The sequence below is a fragment of the Polypterus senegalus genome, chromosome 11, assembly GCF_016835505.1.
Source record: "Polypterus senegalus isolate Bchr_013 chromosome 11, ASM1683550v1, whole genome shotgun sequence".
Lineage (NCBI taxonomy): Eukaryota > Metazoa > Chordata > Cladistia > Polypteriformes > Polypteridae > Polypterus > Polypterus senegalus.
Window position 1 is genome coordinate 31,503,218 of NC_053164.1, and position 18,186 is coordinate 31,521,403.

Below are 18,186 nucleotides of genomic sequence, written 5' to 3' on the forward strand. Positions count from 1 at the left end.
TAATACAGTAGGCAGCAGGGCCAAAGAGTCAGAGTATGACCATGAACTTCTCATGAGCACACAAAGTACTTCCTATCAGTTACTTTCTTATTTCAGAAAATACAGTAGTCGATCCGACTACAGCTGAGCCAGATAAGTCCAGCCATATGTGCTTAAAAGACAGGACACATTTCTGATACTTTGTAGAAAGTCATGTTCTATTGACAATTTGCTGAGAAGGTTTCACTACAGACTCAGAGTAGCTGCTAACTATTACAGCTAGGTGTGATAAAAGCACATAATCAATCAGTGTGCCCCACCAGGACTGTTTGCCCCCCCTCTGCATAGCCACAAGCTTATGGATCATAGTCTGTTCTCATTAAACACTGGGAAGTGTCTGAATAACCAGAAGTCATTTTCTCCATTCATTACTTTGTGTGTTTGAATTGCTATTTTGACACCGACGTTCACTTCAAAAATGTAGCAGACCTTACATATTTAATTACACCTGCTATAGATGATAATCATCTCACCATCAGGGATGTACCCCAGAGTGACAAAACCTTACAGGACCATCCATAGCTCCTTAAGCAAAAATCGGGGTAACTTTCTATTATTATGATCCCTAAACTAATGACTTGCACTACCTTATGACGGCAGCTTTTTCCAAACATCTCTGTCGACATTTGTCCTTTTTGTGTTGATATCTCATTCCAAATTAGCAAAGCGTGTATGCATTTGTGGAGTCTCTAGTGTACACGGCAAACATCATCAGCCTTGAATTTTATTGCAGAAAAAGTTGGACCGTGAATTATTATTATTATTTTTTAAAGAGAGAGCTGTGACGCAAAGAGTATCAATGAACCATTTTTGGAGATGCCTGCCTTGGATTCACATCATTATGATCACACTGATAAAGGCGCAAGCATCAAGATTTATTATCTTACAAATACAACGAGATTAGACAGACAGACAGATAAATAGATAGATAGATAGATAGATAGATAGATAGATAGATAGATAGATAGATAGATAGATAGATAGATAGAATTATTATTTACGAGGAACTTATAATCTGGCGACAACCATTTCATTTTTTCTTGAGTGCTGCCATCATGTGAATTCTGTCATCGTGATGTGGATCTTGGTTGCTAGGGGTGTGACCTCTAGGGTCACGACTTTGAGGGAACAATTGGTGTGAGGCTGAAAGGTTGTTTGGACTGCAATTTTGCATCTCAGTTTGTGGATAACAAGCCTTACTTATGACTTTCATGATCTTTATTTTTGCTTTCCCGGTTCTCACATCTTTTGCTCTTGTTCCCGAACTTTGATTTTTGTTCTTGTTTTGGCTTTGTCAATAGATTGGGTGACCCTTGTTTTGACCTCGACTAAATTTTGACTTTGAGTAACTCTCAGCCCTTTATATATAAAATATACTGTTTGTCTTTGAAGCTGCTATGGTCGAATGCCTGCTACCTAATGCAATGATCAACACGGTAGGAACTAAATCTAAGTAAATCTCTCTGTAAGTCAGTAAAGAAAATGAAACAGCACTTTATATGTAATAATCTGACCAGTACTTATTCACCCATTGATGGGTCAACCATCATTCTATATACTGAATCTATCTGATTAAATGTTAGCGTCTTAGGGAGCCAGAGCACATCTGAACAACATCAGGTATAAGGCAGGCACCATCCCTGGACAGTTAGTCCACCATGGGGCACACTGATGTAGACCCTCACATCTCATTGTGGGAGGAAAAGCAGGGCTGAGATGCAAGTAGAGCTACACATGCATGACTTTGGGATTTGGGAGGAACTACCCAGAGAGAAGACCAGGCGGAGAGTGAGACATGTGAAAATGATGACTCTTGGGTATTATTACTATTGCCTGTGATTTTAAACTATCTTCTGTGTTGTATACTTTCTGTATTCCATATTTTCTGCATTGCAAATATTGTGTTGCCTTTCTTTATAAATTACTGTATTTCACACTTGTATTTAGTACTAGGGTGTTGTACTGTGTTAGCCATTATGAATGTAGAGAAAAGCCAAGCAAAATGACACCTTTTATTTTATGAATTTTTATTTTACCTTTTATTTTGAATCTAGTTAGCCAATAAAAGGTGTCATTGTGCTTGGCTTTTTTCTACACTTGTATTTAGTAAAATAAAGAAAAAGTAGAACAGAGGGGGAGTAGTGTGGGGATGGACAATCTTGTTTCTGCATTGGGGTACTTGCAATTAGTAAATGCGATTTAAACAGTGCGTTATGTCTTTGGGATTTGGGGGGGCGGGGGGTGTAGGCGGGGGGGGTACCCATGGGAAATCTCAGGCAGACAGTGAGACCTGTGAAGAAGATGTGTCTTGGGTATCATTACTTTTGCTCATTGCTTTATGCTGTCTTCTGTGTTGTATACTTTCTGCATTGCAAATATGATGTCGCCTTTATTTCGAATGGCTTTAATACATGTTGACTGCAATAAAATAAAGAATAAACTGAAATTGGGGGAAGTGACGTGGAGGTTGGCAGTTTGGTTTCAGCATTGGAGTACTTGCCGTTACTAAAAGAGATTTTAACAGTGTGCATGTCTTTGGGAGAAAGTAACAAGGGAAAAGCCCATGGAACATGAGAAAAATGACAACTGTTGGACACCATTACTTTTTCTCATTACCTTACACTGTTTTCTGTGTTGTATCCGTTAGTAAAATACAGTAAAAATAAACATTCATAGGGATCACTACAAAAACAACTTGGAGATGCATTGATCACTTTGTCAGCTTTAATTTTGGAGGTCCTTCAGTACTTTTTCTGTTCAAATATTTTCATTAGATTTTATCTTCAATGGTGCTCAATTCTAAGCACTGACTAGTATACTGCCTTAAATTTCTCAAAAGTTTAACTGCTTCCCTGTGTACTACAACTACCATTTATGATAATCCCAAACCTAAAACACTTCACAAATGTCACCAGCAGGACTTTCCGAACGTCACAGCACACTGAAACACAAATGAAAGCAGCGAAGGCTGAGGCACAAACACAGCCTGTCGACCTTCCAAATCAATGCCCAAGCAAATCACATTTGAAATCAAACTGCAGGCTCTATTTCAGGATTTTGTGTCCTTTTACCCGACCTTCTCTGAACCTCCAGCCACTTACTCGGTCCAAATAGAATCTCATCACAATAAACAGGTAAGAAAGTGCAGCCATCTGCTGTTTAACTTCTGAAAACTAGAAGACAATAAGATATTGGCTGGCCAAAAACACCTCTGTCATATCTTCAACGTTTAGCAGAAATAAGCTAAAAAGAAATCGTTCAGTCACTGGCTCTTTTTAATTGTGAAACTTAAACCTGTCAGGTGAACTTGTGTGCACGTCTGTTTTGTGGCTGTTGTTACCTATTTGGCTCTTTAGCTTTATCCTGAACTCCACTGAATATGCACCCATGTAAAAGAACTATACATGTGAATTGGAGCGAAAAAACATAAAAGTAAATGTATATTTAGTAAAGAAAACTCTGCAATTAAAAAGAACAAACAAAAATGTATATACTGTATAAAATGGTCGCTTCTTTGAAACATGTACAGTAACTGCATCAGAGTGGTACACCTTCTCTGTTAACCGTGTCTCTAGTCCCACCTCTGAGAGCGACTGGTTAAATGGTGGTGGATTTTTCAGTCACTGATTCTGTTATTGTGTGTTTAGATGTCTTAGACACAATGATCACACTTTCATCCTCATCATCCATGATGATCCGCTCCTCCGACGTGTGCTCGTCTTGACGGGACTTGAACCCCACCCTTGGCATCTGGATTTTAAAACCAGAAGATGATTCTTCCCCTTCCTTTTGTTGTGAGGAACGTTGGCTTGCCTTTGGGGAACTCTCAGGGGTTATCACCAGGACCCCTTTTGATTTGGGGCTGAGGGAGAATTTCGGGAGCTTAAACTTTGGGGACTTGTCTCCTCTACCTTCCAGATAAAGTTTGCCACTTTCTTCTTGGGCCTCCTGACCATTGGTTCTTTGTTCCACGGAGTATTCCCCTCTGGATTTGCTGGAAAACAAACCTATGGAAACTTTGGGCTTGGGAGACTGTGAGATGGGTTTATCCCCAGATTCTAGACAGGCCATTTCAGTCCTGGCACTGGAAGACACGGGCTTTTCAATCTCTTCTTTCCCAGTTTTCTTTTTAAATCCAGAAAATGTAATTTTTGGAGATTTAAATTTTAAGCCCTTACTGTCTCCATTTGACATGGATGCTTCCTCTTCCTTGACCAACTTCATGTTCATTTCAGCCTCCCCTTCATCTTCTGTCCCCTTGGAATAGGGTGAGGAAAATTCGATTTTGGGAATCTTCACCTTCCCAAATTTACTCTTGTCTTGCTGAGATGCATTTGTTGCAGCGGGGTCACTTTGTCCATTCACATGATAACTCACCCCTTCACTTGTCTTCGCAGAGACTGCAAGTGTGACTTTTGGAATCTTCATTTTTCCAGTTTTATGTTTTTCATCTTCCTCTCCATCTATTTCTTCGGCATCCCCATTCACTTCGGGACCTTTAGTTTTGGAACGCAATTTTCCAAAGGTGGGTTTCATTTTGATTTTGGGAACTCTGATTTTAGTTTCTCCAGCCTTCAGATTCACTTCTCCTTGAGAATGGCTCAATGATGCATCCGCCCCATTAAACCTTGGAAAAGCAAATACGGCTTTTTTTACTTTTGGCATCTTTGGCCCTTCAGCTTCCTCATTAGACTGTGGCGATTTGGAACACGCTTCAGCATTTTTAACTTTGATTTGTGGTCCTTTTACTTTTAACTTTACGTCTGATGTTTCAGTTTCTGACCGTGTGACAGAAGGAAGTGCAATTCCAAACTTTGGTAGTTTAACTTTGGACTTATGTTCCTCATCCATCTCCAATGATTCCTCTTCTGGGGCCTTTACATTGACGGCAGGGGCTTTAATTTCAACTTTTGGAATATTAATGTCAAGCTTTGGAACCTTAATGTCAATTTTTGGAATTTTGATGTCTGCCTCAGAATCTGGGGTAATCAGTTCTGTTGAAGAGTGCTGGTCTTTCGAATCTGAAAAACCGACAGAGGGTACTGTGATTTTGGGCATTTTTAACTTTAGTCCATCTGTTTGCCCTTCAAGGTCCATATCTCTCCCAGACGTTTTGACATCTACTTCTGCATACCCTTTAGGTTTAGAGCTTGAAATTTCTACATTGGGAAATTTGAAATGATGCTTCTTTGCTTTTTCTTCTGCTTCTTCTGAGTCTGACACTAAAGCAACTTCTCCTTCTAACTTCTCTTTGGATGTTGTCACACCAATTTTAGGAATCTTTAATTTGGGCACCTTGATACCACCTTCTGGGATGTCCAGTTCGACAGATGGCAAATCAACTTCAAGGTTACCATCTTTTTTAGAACCTTTGACTTTACTGTCCTTAGGAAGGGAAAGGTCAATATTGGTGCTGTGGTGTCCATCTTTTGTCACATTAAATCCCACATCTGGAACCTTAAACTTGGCTTCCTGCTGCAAGTCTACATTAACTTCACCCTCATCTTTTGCTGTGGATAAACCAAACTTTGGAATTTTCATTTTAAATTTTCCACTTGTTCCTTCAATATCAGCCTCTGGTGCCTTCACATCTGCATCTACTTTTGGGGTTTTGATCTTTGGGGCCTTAATTGTGACACCAGGACTTCCTTCTAATTTGGGTAAGTCCCCCTTAATCTTCTCTTTTCCTGTGTCCAACTTTGACAGTCCCACATCAATTTCAAGATCACTACCTTTGATCTGTGGACCAGAAATGGATAGTTCTGGCATTTTCATTTTAGGCATCTTGATATAATACTCTGATTTTTCTGAAGCAACACCTAAGTCAGTTTCTGTCCCCTTTGGCCCTTTCAAGTTACCTTCTATTTCTGTTTCATGTTTAGGTCTCCTCAAGCTGAGTTCAAGGTCCAGTTCTGGTGCTTTTACTGTAGGAGCGGAGAGTTTCCCAAATGAAGGCAACTTTATCATGCCGTCCGTAGCAGGATCTTCAAACTCAGGTCTTCTAATCCTATCTTCACTTTCTGTAACACCGTCCCCCTTGGGCAAAGAAATATCCACTTTAGGCATTTTAATTTTTGGCATCTTAATCCTGCCTTCCGCGCCTTGCATTTCAAAGTCAGGAACATCTACGCTCGCTTTTGATATGGAAATTTCAGGCTTAGCAATTTTAGCATCAGCTTTACCTGCAGGAATGTCAAGCTCCAGATTGATATTCTTTTCTTTGTGGCCAAATTTAGGTAAGTCGATTTGAGGTATTTTTAATTTCCGATCAGTTCCATCAAGATCACCTTCTTTCTTGGCTTTAATATCTAGCTTAGGATCTAAGGCAGAGTCATCTTTAACTTTAGGCAAACTTATATCAAGTTCAAACTTGGGGGCAGAGATGTCAAGACTAGGCATTTTAGGGATTTTAAGATCACCTTCATATCCTTTAATGTCTGCTTCAGATACATCAACCTCTGCCTTTGGCAGCAGCGCCTCACCCTCTTTATGTGAAACTGTAGGGAGGGAAATTTCAAGAGACGGCATTTTAAGTTTTCCTTCCTCGGATACACTAACATCAACATCCATTTTTCCATCTTTGGTTCCAAATTTTGGCATTGAAATCTTAGGCATTTCTATTGTTACATCTGGAGTTTGAACACCCTCTTTAACTCCTTTCTCAGTACCAATCTTAACCTCAGCATCAGGCAGTTTTGTCTTTGGTGATGACATTTTAAATTTGGGGAATTTGATTTTTGGTGATTTAACTTTGCCCTCTGGGCCTTCAAGTTCAATAGTGGGGCTTTTCATTTGCACTTTTCCTTTTTTAATCTTTGTATCAACATCAGGGGTGATGACAGTCACATCCTCATCCTTCTTTGTAATACCAAAAGTAGGAATTTTCATTTTAGGCATTTTCATCTTCATATATTTTCCTTTCAATTTGCCATCAACATCAAATTCTACTGAAGGAACTTTGCCTTCTACATCTGCCTTTGCAGGGCTAGGCTGTATATCAGCTTTAAGATGCTTGCTGTCCAGTTCAACATTATCTGTTTTTACTTTGCCCGTAAATTTCGGAAGTGTAAACTTGGGTATTTTCAGCGATACATCTGGGACATCAAGACTGGCTCCAGAAGAAAGTCTCTCATCTTCTCCCTTCAACAGCCCTACTTGCTCCTTATCACCCCCTTTACCTTTAGGTAAGCTGAAATCAATGTCCACCTTTGGGGCTGAGATATCAACAGATGGCAATGCCACTGATGGAAGCTTTATCTTTCCATCTGTATTCACATCAGGCATTTCCAATGAAAGCTTTTCTTTTGGGAATTTAATCTTCCCTTCTGGGATCTTCCCACTGGCATTCAGCTGTCCTGAGACGTCAACTTCACCTTCTTTTAGTTTACCCTTGGGAAAGGAAAGTCCAAATTTGGGCATCTTAATTTTAAGTCCTTTCATTTTGGCATCACCGCTCTCAATATCAACATGAGGTGGTTGAACTTCCACATTACTTTTATCCTTCTTGAATTTTGGAAGTTTAGGCATTTCAATCTCAACATTGGGACCCTTGATGTTCAAATCATGTTGTTTTCCACTGATGTCTCCTTCAACAGTATAATCACCCTTACTCTTTGGTACTTTAATATTGATATCCACATCGGGCACTTCTGGTACAGAGATATCAAGTCCAGGAACCTTAACTGTAGGGAGCTTTGGTTTACTACCTTCAGAAGCCATCTTATCAACTTTTGCTCTTGGGAGTTTCACATCACCTTTACACTCTGCTTCAGCATTATCTTTGGCTCCAAATGTTGGCAAAGAAATTTTAGGCATTTTGAGATGGATGTCAGGCCCTTCAAAGTTTCTACCATTAGTAGATTCAGGCAACTCCATGCTTGCACCTTCCATGGTCTTTGAAATACTTAAATCAAGATCTATTTTAGGCATGTTGATGTCAATGGTTGGGATTTTCATCGATGGCATGCTAAGACTGGCGTCTCCTTCAGGCACTGACACACCTATTTCCGCTGACTTTCGTTTTGGAAGGGAGATGTCAACTTTTGGAATGCCTATTTTGGGTCCTTTTAAAGAAGGTCCCTCAATATCTAGTTCTGTGTCTGAAGGTTTTATTGTTGGAAGGGAAATGTCAACTGTTGGCAGAGCTATCTTAGACCCCTTTACAAAAGGTCCCTCAGCATTCAGGTCTGCTTCAGGGTGTTTCATTTTGGGCAGGGAAATGTCAACTTCTGGCACGGTTATCTTAGGCCCTTTTAGTGAAGGATCTTGAAAATCCAGATCTACTGTGGGGTGTTTCATTTTGGGAAGGGAAATGTTAACCGTTGGCATTGATATCTTAGGACCTTTTAATGAAGGACCTTTGATATCCAGATCTGCCTCTGGATGTTGCATCTTTGGTAAGGAAATATCAACTGTTGGCACTGATATCTTAGGCCCCTTTAAAGAAGGACCTTCAATATTCAGATCTGCTTCCGGAGGTTTCATTTTTGGTAAGGAAATGTCAACTGTTGGCATGGATATCTTAGGCCCCTTTACAGAAGGACCTTCAATATCCAGATCTGCCTCTGGGTGTTTCATTTTTGGTAATGAAATGTCAAATTTTGGCATTGATATCTTAGGCCCCTTTACAGAAGGACCTTCAATATCCAGATCTGCCTCTGGGTGTTTCATTTTTGGTAAGGAAATGTCAAATTTTGGCATTGATATCTTAGGGCCTTTTACAGAAGGACCTTCAATATCCAGATCTGCTTCTGGATGTTTCATTTTTGGTACAGAAATGTCAAGTTTTGGCATTGAAATCTTAGGACCCTTTACAGAAGGACCTTCAATATCCACATCTGCTTCAGGGTGTTTCATTTTGGGAAGGGAAATATCAACTGTTGGCATGGATATCTTAGGCCCCCTTATGGAAGGACCCTCTATATCTAGTTCAGGCATGTTCAGATCCATATCCGGTGGCTTTATTTTGGGTAGAGAAATATCAATTTTTGGCATTGTTATATTAGCTCCTTTAGTGGAAGGCCCCTCAACTTCAATGTCTCCGACAGTCAGATCCACTTTTGGAGATTTAACATCTACTTTAGGAGGGGAAACATTTACATCAGCTGATGGTGTTTCTAACTTGCCAAACATGGAGAACTTTGGAATGGATATTTTTGGCATCTTCATTTTCATATCCAACTCTTCCTGGCTGTGATGAATTTTTTTATCTATGCCAGCTTCTGGTCCACTTGTCTTTCCTTTAGGAAGATGCAAGTCCACATCTGGAACAGGCACCGAGATATCAATGGAAGGCATTTTGACAGTTGGTAACTTAATTTTTCCTGTTTCACCATCTTCATGAATCATTTGCTCATGTTCTGCCTGAGATGTATCTCTTGTCATTGTAGGTAAGGTAACACCAAATGATGGCATCTTTATTTTGGGCCCCTTTAATTTAAAATCTGGACCTTCTATTTCCATTTTACCATGATGCACTTGAGTCTTTGGAGCTTTAATTTCTCCCTCAGCTCCACTAAATTTTGGAAGTGTCATTTTTGGCATTTTTATTTCAACATCAGGAGCCTTTAGACCAGCTTCTGTACTACCCTCAGCTGGATGAAATTTCACATCTCCTTCACTGTCTACTTTAGATGTTGGCAAACCAATTTCAATGTTTAATGATGGCGCATCAATGTCAATAGACGGCATCTTTAGTCCAGCTTTATACTTGTCTTCCTTGCCGTAAGAATCTCTTTTGTATCTGTCTTTGGAAGTGTCACCCTCAAATTCAGCAGATGGTAAGAAAACCCCTATTTTTGGAATCTTCACTTGAGGCATTCTGAGTCTTCCATCCTTATCTAGGTCTCCTTCAGTTGAGTCAACACTCCCTGCAGGCAGACTAAGATCAAGATCCAATTTAGGTGGTTTAAATTTAAAACCATCTTTACTTTTCACCTCAGCCTCTGGCATAGCTATTGTATCCTCAACCTTTCCTTTTGGTAAGCTGATATCCAAATCAAGTTTTGGTGGTTTAAATTTAATGCCTTCTTTCATTGTGCCCTTAACATCAACATCTGGGTCGGATATTTTGGCTTCAGCTTTGCCAGAGGGCAAACCGAAATCAAGCTCCACTTTAGGCGTCTTGATTTTGACATCTTCCTTACTCACCTCTCCTTTAGCAATCTTCGAATCTGCTTTTCCAGTTGGGAGGCTAAAGTCAAACTCTACATCTGGAGGCTTTAATTTGATTCCAGGTGGACTTATCCCTTTGCTTGCCTCTAAGCATGAAAGTCCTGCATCAACTTTTGGTTTCTTAGTTTTTGGGAAAGAAATTCCAAATTTTGTGGATTTTTCTTTAGTTTTGACTTTAGTTTCAGGAGTACCCAGTTCTATCTTCCCTTCTGGCTTCTTCACGGATATCTCCACAGCTGGTGATTTTAGATCCACATCCGCCACAGCTCTTGCTGCTGCGGCATCTTTTACTCTCATTCTAGGTAATCTGATTTTCTTTTTCTTCCGTCTTGCAACGCTAGCTTGTATCTCTGGACTTTTGAGGCTGATATCGCCTTCCGTGTTTGTCTTGCTCACACCTTTCAGCTTTGGAAATTTTGGGAAGGCAAATTCCACATCCACTGGACTCAGTTCGAACTTAGCTGGCGAGGCCTCCCTCTTGAATTTGCCTGATGCAGGAAGAGTTACTTCTGCACTTAACCTTGAACCGGCCTTGGCTTTCTTCTTTTTCTTTCTCAGAGGAGCAATGCTTTTAACACTCTGCAACAGAAACAAAGAATTTTGATTAATCACTCATGGTGTTAATTTTGATTAAGAAGGCTACGACATTAAGAATGCCATGCAATTTCAATACCATGGCTCGATCCCCTCCTCGGATGGAAACACTCTACCTGACGTTCGAACCCACATCAATGCGACCGGACTGAAAAGGAGGCAAGTCACGGGAATCCTTGCGTCTGGAAGATGACTATCTACTTGAAGGCGAAAATCAATAAAGTGGTTGTTCGCCCAGTCGCCATTTATGGATGTGAATGTTGGCCAGCGAACATGAAACATGAGCAGCCCCTTCATGCCATGGAAATGAAGATGCTCTGATGGTACCTAGGGCTCACATGATTTAACCGTGTCATGAATGAGGATGTCTGATGGATAATGAGGCCTCTGATGGCATGGCCAAATCATCCATAAAGCCAATGACTCAGTAGCGCAAACCGCACTCCGTCTCAGACCACGCAGTTGGAAACCATGAGGTCAATCAAAGTGCTGGTGGATGGATCAAATTAAGGATGCTGACTTAGACCTGAGGATGTTATTGACAGTGCCAAATGGAAATGTGCATGCCGGACAGTGGACCCTACACTGACACGGGATAACCACTAGGATGAACAAGAAGAAGAAGAAGGCGTTAATTTGGCATTTGACTGAAAATGTTTTTCTCCTGGGTAGACCCTAGTGGAAACAAATAAGCTGGACAGCTAAGCAAGACTAATAAACAGGCATAGGGGCTAAGACTTTGGACTTCAAATTCTGAGGATGTGGGTTCAAATCCCACTACTGACACTGTGTGACCATAAGTAAGTCACTTCACTTGCATGAGCTCTAATTGCAATTATAACCAGTTGTATCTATCGAATGATGTACTGTAAGTTGCCTTAGATTAAGGTGTAAGCCATATAATCATAATGTATAACCACTTCATTGTTTGAGATGTTCAGTGAAACTTTTTTAATCAAGTGGCATAAACATTGATGTTTAGGTTTTCTTTTTTTTTTGTTTTTATGAGTTATCAAAAGACAAGACAACGAATCGTATTATGTGATGTCATCTACTGTTGAATTCTGCTCTGTACTTGTAATATTTCTATTGCATTTCTATTACATTGTATTAAGGATTACTTGTGTTCTGTGTATTGTATTGTATTGTATTGAACCCCTTCTTTTTGACAACCACTGCATGCCCTGCCTAACTGGAAAGGGTTCTCACTTTTTTTCTCACTGCTTTTCCCAAGGTTTCTTCCCTTCCGGGGTTTTTTTTTTTGTGGAGTTTTTCCTTGTCTTCTTAGACAGTCAAGGCTGCCAAAAGGCAGGGCCTGTTAAAGCCCATTATGGCACTTCTTGTGTGATTGTGGGCTATACAAAAATAAATTGTGTTGTATTGTATTGTAAGACATCTGTCATGTTTTCCTATGATACACCTAAAGCTGGGCATTACATGGTATTTTTTTAGATGTACTGAAGCTGGTTCCTGTATTCAAGGATTTTATTCCAGCACCAGTAGCCTTACTGTTGGCTCACACCAGCTGAGATAACCTTCGTTAGTCTCTCGCATCAATGAGTCTTGGCTCCAATACCCTAACAGAATTTCATGGTTGTTCCTTCCTTAGCTCACTGTTGGTAGGCACTCACATCTGGAACAGGCACCGAGATATCAAGATATCAATGTAAAGCATTTTGACAGTGGGTAACTTAATAATTTTTTTTGTGAGCACCCCATAAGCCTTGCTGTTTCAGAAATAACTCTCACCAAGTCATCTGGCCATAATAGCCCTTATCAAAATCTCATAAGTCTTTACACTTTCCATATCAGCTACTAGTACCTAATATCAGCTTACTATCCCTGACCTTGACATGTGCCACTGTTACAAGATAGTCGATTTCATTCACTTCATGCAGGAGTGATCATACTGTTTTGGCTTATCAGTATATAAAAAAAATGAATAAAAAGCCCCAAGCAGAACTACAAGCTCATGTCAAAAAGACTAAACAGTAAACACTGTAGCTGCCTAATGTGATTGTGAAAGAATTCCAAAATTCAGGAGCATAACAGTTGAAGGCTTGAGCCCCGAAGGTTTTATACATGTATTTTAGGACCACAAGAAAATGGTTGTCAGTAGAATGAAGAGCTCTGTTTAGCACATAACGGTTTATTAAAACTGGATAAAAACTAAAGAGATTTATCATGTAGTGCCTTAAAGGTTAGACAAAATTTTATAATTATTATGCTTTTCAATAGGGAGCAAGGTTATTATAGTTAATGAAAACTGAAACTATTATAAAAAAAAACATTTTCATAAACTGAAATAAAATAATTAACAAAACTAAAACTAAACAAAACTATTAAAAGTAGCTGGAAATACTAACAGAAATAAAATAATAATTTGCTAAAAATATTTTCAGTTTTCCTTTTTGAATTAGTAGCCTTTAACGCTTATAACTTTTAGCTCTAAAACAGAAAGTCATCCACCACGAGCCGTCTGCATATATTCATCCAGTGAACGCCGACTGGTGACGGAGGGTGGTATTCACACAGCATTTGCAGTGACAGAGCAAGCTGAATACGGGCACGTAAAGCGTGTGAAATAGAAACCGATTTCCTGTGCCACCTTTCTTTGCGCTTGTTGTATATCAAGATGTAATTTAAACTCCTGAAATAGGAATGTGCCGGTCAACAAAATTTTTACCGTATGGACAGAAAAATGACGAGTAATGTTTCTGTTTATTTCTCAGGTGCCTGCTTTTTGTTGACAATAATTCACCTGCCACTTCATAGACATTTGGAGTAGAAAACCCTCAAACCTTAAAATTCACCTAAATTTCATAAAAAATTGGCCCATTGTGGGCAATAAAAGGAAAATATAAGCACCGCCAACAGTCAGCAGACATTTGTTCAGCACAAATGACACAGAAAATATTTCTAAAATGATAGAATTGTACACAACTGTTCCTATTCAGTATCTGGTTTTGATTATGCTTATTTTTATCTGACAAAAACAAGACCAGATAATAAACCATGCCATGTAGTAAGCTTCCACTAACATTAAACTCATATCCAAATTTGTTAAGTGTATAGTTCTGTCTGACTGTGTCACAAAACTAAACTCCATAGTAGCTCCATGCCTTAATTGTTAAAAGTAAAACTGAAATTAACAGATATAAAAATAAAATAGAAATGTCTTTGTGAAATAAAAATGAAATTTAAATTAAAAATACATGATGAAGGAAAACTAAAACTAAAGTGAATTTCAAAGTAATTTCAGAAGAAATATAGAAAGAAAAATTAATATAAAAAGGCAAAACTCTAATAACCTTGATTGGAAGTTAACTCCAATGGCATACACCTGGGGTTATACTACACTTGCGGCCAACACACCTGGAATAGGCTCCATTGTGCCGCTACCTTTTATTAGACAAACAAGAACTGAGAAAGAATTAATGAATAAATGAATGGACCTTTAGTCTATGTGAATTGAGGGACATATCTGGATGTTGGCTGATGTAAGATGAAATAAAAGTGGATAATACTTCATTTTCCATTTGAAACCAAAAGGATGGCAAATATTTGAATAAAAAAAACATATTTTATCTTGAAAGAATAGTAACTTTAAAGTTAAAAGAGCTTAGCCACAAATATCTAAATCTGTGTTTGCCAAACAAAAATGCAAACAAGTGCTCTAGGTATGCTCACCAGTTTTGGTATCTTGGCTTTGGGACCTTTGACTTCCAAGCTGGCCGAGCCTGACGAAGTGCTGATGTCTGCGCCGGGAACGGTGCGCTTCAGCAGGAAGGATACTTTGTATGGCTCAGCACACTGAAGAATCTTTAAGGCATCTTCATATTTGACATTGTCAAAGTACACCCTGGCACTAAGCAGCTGATCTCCTGGACATTAAAATAAAAAAAAAAGAGGTGCAACAATATGTTAACATTAAAACATAAAAAAATGTTATGAAATGATCAAAATGGTTGCTGCTTTCTTGATGCAAGCATCTCCCCAATTTCTTCTTCTTCTTTCGGCTGCTCCCATTAGGGGTTGCCACAGCGGATCATCTAAAAAATTATTGTCCGGATAAATTTCTTAATATTACAATTAGGAAATTACAATAAGCTTTACTGTATTTTATCAAGTAATTTAAAAAAAAATACATGTGGTATAATTCAGTAAATAAATTACAGTGAATTATTAAGTAAGGTTGTTTTCTTTATTTGTTCCTATGATGTTTAAATTGAGAAATTGCCAATTTAATCGTGAGTCAACTCCCGTGCAGTGAATAGCCTCCTGTCTGTTTTAATTACTTCTGATCTTATGTGATGTTCTCATTTGCTTTTTATTTTTCTGTGTTTAGTTTTTAATACATGATAATCTATCGTGAGGTGCTCATTGTAACACTCTACTGGAAAGATCAGAATCAGGAAATGGACAGCTAAACGAAAATAATATATGGAGAAAGCACTTCTAGTACACCTTTCACACTTATAGCTGGTGATCGTGGTTTACCAATACAGGCTTGTGGAGAAGCACTCCATCTGCTAGGCTGGATCTCCATCTCTCTCACTCTCTCTTTCTCTCTGTGTATGTACATATACAGAGGGGGGCAAAAAATATATACACACTTCAACAAGTGAAATACTTGTATTAAAGTTATGATATCAAATTTATATAGATATCAAGGGATGAATTTAAGTCACTTTTGTTAAATCAGACAAGATGGTGCACCACCACACCACCATCAATACATGAAAGCTTACCTAGATGAGAATTTGCAAGGACAATGGAATGACACCTTTTATTGGCTAACTAGAAAGATTACAATATGCAAGTTTTCGAGGGAACTCAGGCCCCTTCTTCTTTGCCTGATGAAAGGGCCTTAAGAAGGGGCCTGAGTTGCCTCGAAAACTTGCATATTGTAAATCTTTCTAGTTAGCCAATAAAAGGTGTCATTTTGCATCAACTTCTCACTACATCCATAATGACTAACACGGTACAACACCCTAGTACTACCAGGACAATGGATAGGAGGAAGATTTACAGTTGAGTTTCATCCATGCTCTCCTGATTTAATGCAGCTGGACTTTTATCTATGGGGGACCCTTAAGGATGTTGTGTATTGTAGAAAACCCACTACACTGGACATGCTTCGAGAAAAAACTGTGCTCAACATTGTTCAAGCAGTAGTTCACTGTCATAAGAAGTGTCACGGTAACCATTTCGAGCACCTGTTGCAAATGTAGAAGTCAAAAGTGACTTAAATTCACCCCTTGATATGTGTATAAATTTAAAATCACAAATTTATTGCAGGTTTTTCTTTTGTTGACATGTGGATACATTTTTTGGACCCCTCTCTCTGTGTGTGTGTGTGTGTGTGTGTATTAGGTAGATAGATAGATAGATAGATAGATAGATAGATAGATAGATAGATAGATAGATAGATAGATAGATAGATAGATACTTTATTAATCCCAAGGGGAAATTCACATACTCCAGCAGCAGCATACTGATAAAAAAACTATTAAATTAAAAAGTGATAAAAATGCAGGTACAACAGACAATAACTTTGTATAATATTTACGTTTACCCCCCGGGTGGAATTGAAGAGTCACATAGTGTGGGGGAGAAACAATCTCCTCAGTCTGTCAGTGGAGCAGGACAGTGACAAAAGTCTGTCACTGAAGCTACTCCTCTGTCTGGAGATGACACTGTTCAGTGGATGCAGTGGATTCTTCATGATTGACAGGAGTTTGCTTAGCACCCGTCGCTCTGCCAAAGATGTTAAACTGTCCAACTTTACTCCTACAATGGAGCCTGCCTTCCTCACCAGTTTGTCCAGGCGTGAGGTGTCTTTCATCTTTATGCTGCCTCCCCACCACACCACCGCGTAGAAGAGGGCACTCGCCACAACCATCTGATAGAACATCTGCAGCATCTTATTGCATATGTTGAAGGACGCCAGTCTTCTAAGGAAGTATAGTTGGATCTGCCCTCTCTTGCACAGAGCATCAGTATTGGCAGTCCAGTCCAATTTATCATCCAGCTGCAATCCCAGATATTTATAGTTCTATATTATATACTGTGCTATGAAAAGAACTGGGATTCTCCATCTGACCCAGAAGTGCTGGCCAGCCACGTGCCAGGTGTGGAGGAGAGATTTGATTTATAATTACTTGTTACTGGCGTTTTCCTGCCTGTTTATTGGTGGCAGTGGTGCTTGAAGGGCACTATTTAATAGAAGAACATATACAACTTCTTGGTGTTTTAACTTATGTCCAGCATCCATCTGTTGAAGTTAAGGGGGGCAAGAGTGACCCTTAGCATCCGCTTCTTACAATATACACACACACACACACACACACACACACATATATATATATATATATATATATATATATATATATATATATATATATATATATTCAATAAATACAGTGCTTCTTTAAATATTGTTTATTTCACATCTAGATAAATAGTTGTCTTGATTTATATTTGCATCAGCTCCACAGAATCTGATTGGGGAACTAGGGAAATGTTTATTAGTAGCTTAATTTCCATTCCTAAAGGCAGTTATGCTGGGCATTGATTGGTTGGTAAGGCAGAAAAGGAAGGGGCAAAATCTGTAAAGAAGAAAGAGTGGGTGGCTTTGGGCATGAGGAGGAGGCATGTCAGTGTGAAGACATGGCGTGTTGGTCACTGTTTTCTGAGTGGAGGATGAATGTAAAAGAACAAGTAAAATAATAGTAAAAAGTGAATAAGGAAAAAACAGGCAACAGACGCAGAACTTAAGCAGAATGTGGTAGTTTGTCTGTTAATCTGCATCCAGCCCTACAAGCAGGTCCTCCAATTTACAGAAGACTTGGGGGTTTCTAGTAGGACTGGCACTCCAGCCACTGTAAAAACCTCTCGCTGTTCCATTTGAATTAGTGTGGTCCTGAGGTGTCACCAGCCACACTCGGATCCTGAGATGGTGTGGTGGGTGGGATGGTTTAACGTGCTGTTTCAGTTCATGCTCCTAACCTCTTTCTTCTCGCTTTTTAAAGTGTTGTTCTTCGTTTATGCCAACTATAACGTAAGCTGTGAATACAAACTCACTATACATAGAGGAGTAAATCAGCATAGTACAGTAGTTTCGTAATTTTATCCAGACTTGTATAATGTGAAAAATATTTTTTGAACAATACAAAATATAACTAAGCAAAGATTAGCACCACAACATGTAGTGTGAAAACAGAATATGCGTAGACAGGCTTGCATGTTTTATTTTCTTTTTTTCATGCTATACAGGACAAAGAGCTAGTTGGTGGTTTCACTGTTGAAGAGATTAATGCTTTCTTTCCTGTTGTAAATTATTATGAAACAATTCAGTTCCTGGCCTTTCCTTTTCGA

At 39.0% G+C, this 18,186-nt stretch overlaps 1 protein-coding gene across 2 annotated transcripts in view; it reads right to left on the reverse strand.

Annotated features, from left to right (window-relative positions):
- Positions 1-2,139: 2,139 nt before the first annotated feature.
- prx (periaxin) overlaps positions 2,140-18,186 on the reverse strand; it is an 80,903-nt gene continuing 64,856 nt past the window's right edge. Inside the window, exons 6-8 of one of the 2 annotated variants that reach the window (XM_039768284.1) lie at positions 14,497-14,690; positions 8,862-10,791; positions 2,140-8,582 (exon numbers count right to left, since the gene is read on the reverse strand). In XM_039768284.1, coding sequence (XP_039624218.1) covers positions 3,637-8,582; positions 8,862-10,791; positions 14,497-14,690 — 7,070 coding nt within the window. In that variant the 3' untranslated portion in view covers positions 2,140-3,636. Of the gene's footprint in view, positions 10,792-14,496; positions 14,691-18,186 lie in introns of both variants that reach the window. The other variant, XM_039768283.1, reaches the window with a different exon arrangement.